The sequence below is a fragment of the Hemiscyllium ocellatum genome, chromosome 13 (genome assembly GCF_020745735.1).
Source record: "Hemiscyllium ocellatum isolate sHemOce1 chromosome 13, sHemOce1.pat.X.cur, whole genome shotgun sequence".
Classification (NCBI taxonomy): domain Eukaryota; kingdom Metazoa; phylum Chordata; class Chondrichthyes; order Orectolobiformes; family Hemiscylliidae; genus Hemiscyllium; species Hemiscyllium ocellatum.
In genome coordinates, this window is record NC_083413.1 from 64,291,271 (window position 1) to 64,301,878 (window position 10,608).

Consider the following 10,608-nt stretch of genomic DNA (forward strand, 5'->3'; position numbering starts at 1 on the left):
AAGGGTGAAATATTAACAGGAATGTATAATTAAAGTTAAAAACCAGATCAACCATAATCTTACCAAATGGTGTAACATGCTTGAAGGCCAAGTAACCCATTCTCGTTCCTTGATTGTATGTTCTCTTGACATTGAATGGCATCACAACTGCTGAGTCCTCCATGATCAATATCTTGGCGGTTACCATTGAACAGAAACTGAACTGGACCCTAAATTCTATTGCTACAACAGCAAATCAAAAGCTGAGAACTCAGTGGCAAGGAAATGAACTCCTAATTACCCAAATCTTTTCCACCATCCACAACACATCACAACTGTAATGGAACAATTTACACTTGCCTGGATGAGTCTAGATCATGTAATACTCAAGAAGCTTGACATCATTCAGGACTAAACAGCCCGCTTGATTGCTATTCCATCCATCCATCATCTTAAGCATTCACTTCCTCCATTAGCAATGTGCACCAATTACAAGATGCACTGTAGCAACTCAGCAAGACTCCTGCAACATCGCCTTTCAAATCTGGAAATCTAAAAGGATAAGAGTACCATTGGATAACTATGATTTGCAAGCTCCCCTCCACATTCCTGTTGAAGGGCTTATGCCCAAAATGTCAACTGTCCTGCTCCTCCGATGCTGCCTGACCTGCTGTGCTTTTTCAACGCCACACTTTTTGACTCTGATTCTACAGCATTTGCAGTCCTCACTTTCCCCAAGCACCCCTCCAAGATACACAACATTCTCATTTGGAAGTATGTCCCCTCTTGTTAACTATTGATGGGTGAAAATCATAGAACTCCCTTCCTAATAGCACTGTGGGTCTTCCTACACCCAAAGACTGCAACAATTCAAAAAGGCAGCTCACCATCACTTTCTGAAAAGCCATGAGAGACAACAAGTGCTAGCCTACTCTCATCACCTGGAAGAATTTTAAGAAGTCAAATTTCTTGACTTTGCTGGAAATATCTAAAATAAGAATAAGAACAAGTTCCCTTCCTTTGGTGGCTTGAAAAGTGGGTTGTCTAATGCTTCTGTTTTGTATCCACCTTAAAAAGCATTCCTCCGATTCCTAATACATGTAAAATCATTCTAATCCATACAATAGACTTCAGCCATACTGTTGCAGCTGACCCTACTGGGACGAATGATTAGTATCTCTATTTATTGTCTAAGAAACGTGAGTTTGCAATAATGATGTTTTTCCCCATTCCTGGACATATTTAAGTGTGTATTTCCGCCATGGAAATGTGGAAAACTGCGTTAGCCTACATTACGCAGAAACGGCCTTGTCTATTTAACTGAATCCTGGCAGGAGGTTCTATAGCTTCCCCGCTGACTCTTAACAGTTGTTACTTTAGAATTGGTGTCAATATTGGCACGTTGTTTCAAGAACCCAGACAAGGTGACGGCTTTACAAAGAGCAGAGTGAAGAGCTTCTTTCATGTCGCGAAACAAGAGCAGGGGCTTTGATGTAAAAACAGCAATTCGTCTAAGTGGAGAGCTGACCTTTCACTTGCGTGGGCATGCAACTTGAAAAAGCTGACTTCCAGAGAATTTCTCGAGACTACGCCTTAATTTTCGAGACACATTTAATCATTCCGAGCCGCAGTTAGACGGTTTGAGGCGGTAACCGAGCAGATGCTGGACCCTTATCGTGATAGCATTTGGTATATTTCTGGATTTTTTATGGTCTGGCTAATCCCAACTATATCAAGCCAAAAGACCGAATGCTAATTTCTCCATGTCCTTTGGATGTGGGTTGGATCTCTCGGTGATCTTGTATTCATGTGTTTTCATTTTCAACATTTAGTTTGGTCAACGTTGGATAGTCAATTGGATCTAATCCTGATTAATTGAATTCCTTTAAAAATGGGAATTAATGCTGTCAAATACAATTGGTTATAATATAAGATTTTTTAAAAAAAGATAGGGGTTTAATATTGCAAAGTCTTAAATCAGCGTAAATGACCTATGAAAATCAATGCAACATTGTAAAGTCAAAGTTCGCGTTGGGAATAAATGAACATATTAACAGATTGCTAGGAATCACTGAAATCTCTACAATTTTGAGAAATGTTATAGATGCGCCATCATGTAGTAACTTAACTGTGCTCACTACTCTATCAAACAGAAGACTAACATGTTTTACCTCATACTGCCCCATCAAGCCCAAGTCACTCTTCCCAATGGCTTCAGCCACACCAATGCTGAAAACTCTTGACACCATTGAATATAAAGTATTCTGTTTAATCCGTAGTGCTGTCACTTAGCTGGATAGCCACCTCCTCTACCACTGTGCACTACATCAACTTGACAATTTTTCGTGTCTCCCAGCCTCCGATCTCTATCACTGAGAAGAATACCATTATGAGCTGATTATGTTCCCTCGGTGCCACTTTGTTAAAATTCTGAAAAGTCCTACACAACCTTAATAGAGGGCCACTATCAGTACAGAGACTACGTAGTTAGTTCAAGGATAAGGACCAATGCACTCTTCTCAGGATAAGAAGGAACAAGCATTAAATAAAACTCAGTGGCATCCACAACCTGAGAGCAAAGTCATTAAAATGGATGTAATATCAGATTGTAGCAATTGGTCTCTCCTTGCTCCCCAAAAAAATGTTGATAATCAAACTACATCTATTGACTTGCAACGGAATACAATGTTAAAACAGTTTTGCTCATTTTTGTTTATTTGTTCATGGGAAGCATGCATTACTGGCTAAACTAGCATTTATGGTCTTCCCTAATTGCCTAGACAACAGTTAAGAGTCAATCACATCACTGTGGGTCTGCAGTCACATATACATCAGATCAGGTAAGGATTGCAGATTTCCCTGAAGGATATATATTACTGTTTAATGATATTAATGAAAGGGAATAACATCAGCATGTTTGCCTATCCGTTAGTTATCTGCTCACAGAATTTCATTGGTTGCTGGTCATTGTCAATTGAATATCTTGACTTAAAATTCATATCCTTGTTCCTAAGTGCCTCCATAGCTCCACATCTTCCTGACTCTAATATTTTTTCAGCCCAACAACCCTGTGAGATCTGAGCTTTCCTCCAATTCTGATATCTTAAGCACTGCTGATTTTCAGCACTCCACCACTAGCAGCTGTGTCTCATGAAAGAAATAAGACTTGTATTTATGTAGAACTTACCACAACTCTAGATGTCTCAAAGTGTCTTTCAGCAGTAAAGTTTTTTTTTGTTGACGTTGCAGAAAGATGGTAGTCAATTTGCCCCTTTGCCTAATTCCTAATTGCTGGAATTACTTGCCAAAACTTCCCTTTCCTTCTTGCTTCTTTAAGAATACTCATTAAACTTACCTTTTCATAGTATCTCTTGTGTGTTTCTATTTTTATTTTATTTTATAACATTCCTTGAAAGTAGAGTGGGACATTTTACTTTGTTTAAGGAGCTACTGAAATGCCTGTTGTCATATCTAGAATTTCACAATAGGTTACAACTTACTTAAAAAGCTTTATTTGTGTAATTTATGTTTTCAGCTGATATTTACATATAAGGTTTGCAGATATCAATATTTTATTTACCAATAGCTATGAAAATATGGAAAAACACAGATATATATGAATGTGTTTCATAACTGCTCTTTATAAAAGGCTATGTAAGAAAATGTTTGACAACAGCAGCTTGACAACAATAATACATGTCAGCGATATTTTGTCAAGGATAAGGGAAAGAGGAACTATTGCCTAATCATATTTGACATTCATATAGAACTAGGTGAAAATTAATAACATCAACTTTGATCATCGAACAAGATTTTCTTTTGGTTTGCAATGACTAACTTATAGATTTAACTACATCTTTAGTAACTAGGCCTTCATCATTTCTCTTGTAAAGAGAAAGCTTTTTGAAAATAACATGATAATACTGACACAACTGTTAAAGGTAACAGCTGGTTAAGTCTACATGAAGATGCTAAATCCTGGTCATTAGAAATAGAAACTTTAAAGTGTCCTTTCCTATGAGGAAACTCTTGCTGTGGTTCTTTCAGCACTTTAAATCATTCGTCACAATTATTTATTAACTAGTCAACCTCCTGTGGTACTACATATCAGGCTAGTGTGCATGAGGTAATTGGATCAGGGCATGAAGATGTAATTCAATCCCACTTTAAAATCCACCATATTTTCCTTTTACAAATTTCTACATAAATACTTCTACTTTTAACAGTATTGCATTATATCACAGAATTCTTACAACACAGGCCATTCAGCCCATTGTGCCTGCATCAGCTCTTCAAACAAGCATTATGACCTTGTGTCAACATCCTGCATTTTGCATACTATTTTTATCCAAATTATTTAGTGCATAATGAATTCTTAAAATAAACCTGCTTCCACATTTCAAGCAGTCCATTCCATGTGATTTATTTTTGTCACATCACCCTTTCTTCTTTTGCATATCATTTCAAATCTAGGCTCTCTTGTTTTTGTTCCTTTAATGAGAGAGGCGTATTTTCCAATTCTTGCCATTGATGGGGTTGCATCAGTTGCCATGGAAAAACTGATAAAAATATTATCAGAGATTAAGTTTTCAATATGTATATTTATCTATTAATATAATAAAATGTATCAGTTGTAAGAATATGATAAATCATGTCCTGAAGAAAAGCCCAGTTGTCCTGTTAACCTCATGCATAGTACACACATTCTGCCCTTTGGTAGACTATAGTAGAAATAATTTGAAGTAATTCCCTGCAGCAGACGTAAATTAATTAAAACTCCAGAACAGGTATGTGGTTCTGCAGTACTCAGCTTTATTTCCCTTGCTTACAACAAAAGCTTCCACTAAAATAAATGGAAAGAACCATGACAGACCAGGTGACACTAAGTGCATATTTGTTACTTAATTGAAGATCAGCTTTATTTTATATTTTGTGTTGATACAAAGTGGTTTTACCTTCACATTCATGCAATATGTGTAGTATAATTCAATCGCTGGATTCAAACTTATCAAGTAGTAAAGACCAACTCAAGGACTAACTTGACCTTTCCTAACGGTACTACAGGTTTGCCTAAACTACAAGGACAATAAAGGTTCAAAAAGCTGACTCACCACAACCTTCTCAAGGATGGTTAACAAACGCTGGTCTAGTCAGCCAAAATCGCCCACATCTTATGAATATTTTTTCTTTTAAAACTAGCTTAGTTTTGTGTATCATTGTCAAAGGTTGAGGAGTTTTTATCCTTTATCTTTAATCATTTTAGTGTAAGCAGAATGTTGACTGTCATGTGAACTATTTATTATCATTGAAATTTAACCACTTTTAGATTGAGAGAAATTCTGTTTTAGCTGGTCTGAGAATTATTAAGAGATAGCAGCACAATTCAGATCTGCCTTAATTCTCTAAGCAGATGCCAATCTCAAATTTGAAACTGCAGTACAACTTCTTTACTCATTTATACTTTGAATCACGTCACAAAATCCAACATATAAAAGATATACAGTTATAAGTTGCGTCCAAATCTGTTAACTCCGCTCATCTCTTTGAAATTGTAATGCCAAAGTGTCCATCTACCAAAAAAGTCCGTTATTTATGAAGTGTGCTGTGTGAGCAGCAGGCCAGCCATTAAGTATCAATTGTAAGTGATGGGAGGTCAGTTTAAAAAGAAATCTGGGAAAATCTATACTTTTAAGTTCAATGACTTGGCAGTTGAAAGAGACCAGGTGTAGCTATTCATTTTCTCTAAACATAGAGTTATTTTTCAAATGAACCCAAGTATTTCAGCAAACCACAAAAAAATCCCCACAGTTATGTTCAAATCAGTGTGAATAACCTCTTGATACTAAATCTTATATTTCTTAATTTTACTCAACTCAGCAGTGAGATTAGAATCTAGCATCTGATATCAGTTAGAGGGTCCTGGGTTTGAAGAGATTGAATATATAGAGTGAGGCCATGGAGAGATTTGAAAACAAGGACAAGGAATTTAGAGGCAGGTTTTACTTTACGAAGAGCCAATGTAAGTCAGAAAGCAGGGAGTCAATATGGGAATGGTGATGCAAAAGCAATAGAATCATAATGACTTCATGTTTATGGAGAGTAATGGATTATAGGCCAACTGGTATGCTTAAAAATAATCAGGTGTAAAGGGGGAATGTGGATTTCAGCAGTTCGAGTTGAGACAGGGTGAAGTTGGGCAATATTATAGGTGGAAATAGGTGTTCTTAGTGATGGCTTGAATTTGAGATCTAAAAATCATCTCATGATCAAAGGATGAGAGCAAACTATTTCATCTCAGCTATTGTGAGGGGAGGATGGGGTTGATAATAAGGGAATAGAGTTTGGAGTAGCTACTGAAAACATTGTCTTCAGATTTCTCACACTTAATTGGAGTAAATTTCTGCAGGAAGTTAGATAAATTATCTGGTAATTAGCAACTGTGGAATAGGTAAGAAAGGCATTCAAGTCAATGTACATTCGAAGCCTTAGCATGAGAGTTGAACGTGCCAACACATGGTGGAGCCTAACACAGTACACACTCCCATTTAGATAAACCCAATTAGATTTGTTTCACAGAGCCACCTAAATCATATTGAATTTAAATGAAAATGTATTTGCACTTTACTAACTTAGATGATTTAAGTAGTCATATTATTTCACAATTTGGATTCCACCCCCTACATAAACATTGTTTAGTTCTTGAGAAATGTTAGTGAGCTCTTCAGACCGAGCCATTAGGTAATGCATCATTATTAAATTCTGCCTTAATTTACATGGTATTGTATTTAGCAAATAACATTAAAATTTGACTCTTAGTTGGAAAACGTATATTATGTTAATTGCACCTCAGTTCTAAAACAGGCATACATTTACACTCTGGTATCTAAAAGTCATTCTAATTTGGTGCTTGGCTTCAGCATAGCATGACAAAAGCAAGACTGCTTTTAAATAATAACTTTGTACAATATCATATCCAAATAATTGCATTGTTGAGTTCATCATATAGCAAGCTAAGTGCCATTGCATCTGTACTTTGTTTAATGGAATAAAAAGTTGTATACTTATAGGTTAGTAAATAATCATTCTTTAACAAGTGGTAAAAGTTTATTTAAACGACAAAACATAACAAAATTCCACTTACATGACAGACATATATACGTACAATTAAAAAAAGGTTAATGTGCTAGCATAACATTGCCAATGTAACGGGGCTCAAATGCACAGGGATCAAGTATACAAGTTTCCTAAAGGCATTTCCCTAGAATTAATAAGAACATTTACATCTAACCTTTATGTCTTGCACAAATCTAATTCAGTCTGTCTTCCTTCACTGAAGGGAGGAACTGTGGACCCTGTTACCAATAATTCTAGCTCCGAATTAATCCCTTTAAGGGAATATTAAAAACTTTGTTTTACCACTAAAAGTAGAGTGTTTTACATGTTCATTCATGTGTGCACGAGCATATTTGCACTTCAAAATGTAAAAAAAATTATTTAAACGTCGTGCTTTATCGAAGCGCTTTCATTTTTCTGTTCCTAAGAATTCTTGATCTGGAGGCGCTAATTCCATTAGAAATGCATGACAGTACCTAAAATAGCTAACCTTCAATCTAGGATATCGGCCAATTGTTTTGTGATATTCCCAGTGCTATTTTCGTTCAGTTTCTTTGACTGTATTTATTTCCCTATTAAACATAATTGCTGTACTTGTTACACACTCAGTATTGCTCATTGAAGGCAGTGATGACTTGCTACTGGCTTTTAAAACAGGAGAACCGATGTCCCATTCAAACTAGGTAGCTCTGTTATTTGACTTGGATCCATTCCGTTACCACGGCCTCCAGACCGATTTCGAATACATTACAGGAGACGTGCTCTCTGTCCTAGAGTTATCCACCTTTTCTTGCAGCAAAGGACTCTGTCCGGCAGCAGGCGAGTCCCCTTCATCCAGATCGGAGCACAGGTCATCGCTGGAAGCAGTGGATGAGGGAGACAGTGCTGAGGGACTGTTCTGGATGCCACCTCCGGGGGACGCCAATAAATGGCACACATCATCAGGCCCAGGCCAAACGCCGGAGGAGCCAGTCTCGGCCATTAACTCGCCCAGTAAATCCTGAAAGTGGTCTTCGCTCAATGGCATAGACTCCAAAAGGTGGTTCAGTAACTCGGCGGCCACTGCAGAGTCGATCCCGGGGCAGTTTGAGACGAAAGTGTGCACCTCATGCATGCACTGGATGTAGCCAGCTGCAAACCTCTCGTTCGCTTCCTGGTTAAACCTGTCTGTTTCTGCAAAGTAGGAAGAAAGGGGAGAAAAGAAAAAAGGTCACTTCCCATCGCCACAACTTTACCACGGAAATGTAATGCTCGCCAGGATGGGGCTGTGCAGCGGCAGCGTTTGTCCAGGGAGCACTCCCCTTCTTACAGACCGATATTCCACACAGTACTCACCTACATTTCTGTTGCGAAGTATGTTTTGCACACGTTTCACGGTCATCTCCAGGACCTCCGCATTCTCCATTTTCGACTGCAGCTGGAGAATATTTAGCACATTTTAGATTTTGAAATCATTTACTGAAATCTGAAGGACTTTTTTTTTGTTTGTTTCTCCCCCATCAGTACAACTTAAAACTCACTTCCGTATCCGCCAGGATCAGTCTCAGTTCTTGCAAGCTTTCGTTAATGCGGGCTCTCCTCTTTTTCTCGATCAGTGGCTTGCGAGTCTGAAATCGGGAGGGGCAAGAGAAAAGCGCGGGGTGAGAACGCTATTTATTGCAAACCATGCACATTGCAAGACCCGGCGACTTAATACCACACACTTCCCTCCCGCTCAGTAACTGCACCGACTTACCTTCCGATCTTCTTTCACCGTGTAATAGTCCCCTTCATCCCTGAGAGAACCAGGTTTGCTGGGTTTGCACGATGGAGCCATGTTGTTTCGGGTAACAACAGCCTTCCCAATTTTTTTTAAAAAATGAAATGAACACAAAAGAAAAAGGGGAAATCCTCCCACCCGCAAGCACGTTTTTTTTCTGCTAGCAGCTGGTACGCGTACAATCTCCTTTTTATTCAGTCTCGCCTGCTGTTGGCAATCTCTCTATTTATACCCTGCCGTTTGCATTTGAATGAGTGGAGAGCGGCGGGTCCCGGGGACGCCTAGAGGTCATTAGCTTACCCAATGGCAGTGCAAGGCTTTGTGTCAGGTTCTGAGCTGTACTCTGCCTGCTGTCAGCCTCCGGCTGGCCACGTGAGAAAATGGGACTTTTAAAGTTATTTGTTATGCAACTGCACCCTAACAAAACTGGACATTTTTTTTCCCTTTCCCTCTATTTAAAACATAACGCCACGCCGCCCTCACGTTTTCACAGCGTTGACTATCAATTCCACACCAGGCGACGCAAAATTAAACAAAATAGGCTCGACTCTGTAAAAATGGCCAGTGTTGCAGTCTCGAAAGCATTTATTATTCTTTTATGCGCTTCTAGGCAGAAGTGTCAGGGTAAGGAAGCGCCCTCCACACAAACAGGTACAACTTCACTGGGTAACAAAAATAAGACTAAAAATACGTGAAGCAATATCATTACCGACAACGTTGATATCTGAGGTTTAAAGTTAACCACCTGCTTAATTTTGTCTTTGAAATCAGGCAGGAAGGGCGTCTGGTATTGAATATCTTTTCATTCTTTATTGTTCAGCCCTACGCTAGGACAAAATTCTGGGTTTGTAGGTGAAATGTAACATGATGCTGAGAGCAGCTGCAGCCTCCCGCCAGAGTGAATCCAGTAAGAGCATTAGTCGATCCCTAAAGAGCAAGCGACAGGTGTTAGCTCTTGCTTCATTTGTTTTCCTCTTTCACTGCTGGTAGCGTATATCTGTCATATTTGTTATATTCAAAAGTAAATCTATCCACCCCTCCGCCCCCACACTGACACACCCCACCCAACCATGCACTAGTTTCTGCAAAAGTGGTTTGCTCGGTACAAGATCAGCATAAGTCATGTGTTCCCTATTTTAAAAGCTCTTGTCAGATCAATTATGTAAATCGTACCCCTTTTAACTTGCTGCTATTATGTTTTACTAGAATAATAAACGCACACGATATTGTTCAGCATATTTTTCAGACTGGAAAAGGATAATGAGTATTTTCCATCCTTTAGAAATAGCCTCGAACTGTTTGCAGTTTGTATGGGAATGTTTTACTGGAATACAATAGAAATGTCTTTACATTGGCTCAGAGGCTGTCCGCTCGCCCATGCTGTACTTTTATCGCTCAGTCTCTCTTACACTGCAGTTTAAATCCTCTAGTGGGGGCTATTTGGTGTGAATCGGTGCGGGGCGGGGCGGGGGAGGGCCCAAACGAACCAGCAATGGTTTCGGCTACAGTTCTTTCAAACATATTTGAATCCTAGCTGAATGCCCCCAGTGCTGTGATGTCTTACCGCTTTGAGTTCATGTGCATTTTGCACGTTTTGGCGTCTCACTGTATTATCGATGACATGTGAGTGCAATGTAAATATGTTTGGTCTCTATATTGGAGGGAACAAACAGCAAAAAATGAAGCCGGCACATCATTGTACGCGCTTTTAAATGTTCAACAAATGATGTTAGTCCACCGCCCAACACCAAGTGAAT

The 10,608-nt window shown here is 38.8% G+C and overlaps 1 protein-coding gene across 1 annotated transcript; it reads right to left on the reverse strand.

Annotated features, from left to right (window-relative positions):
• Window positions 1–7,084: 7,084 nt before the first annotated feature.
• her13 (hairy-related 13) lies at window positions 7,085–9,109 on the reverse strand. The gene is made up of 4 exons (XM_060834239.1): window positions 8,828–9,109; window positions 8,613–8,699; window positions 8,428–8,509; window positions 7,085–8,265 (listed from the first exon to the last, which is right to left on the reverse strand). Exons 1-4 carry the CDS (start codon window positions 8,906–8,908, stop codon window positions 7,808–7,810), a joined length of 708 nt encoding a protein of 235 aa, XP_060690222.1. The 5' UTR covers window positions 8,909–9,109; the 3' UTR covers window positions 7,085–7,807.
• Between the last annotated feature and the right edge of the window lie 1,499 nt (window positions 9,110–10,608).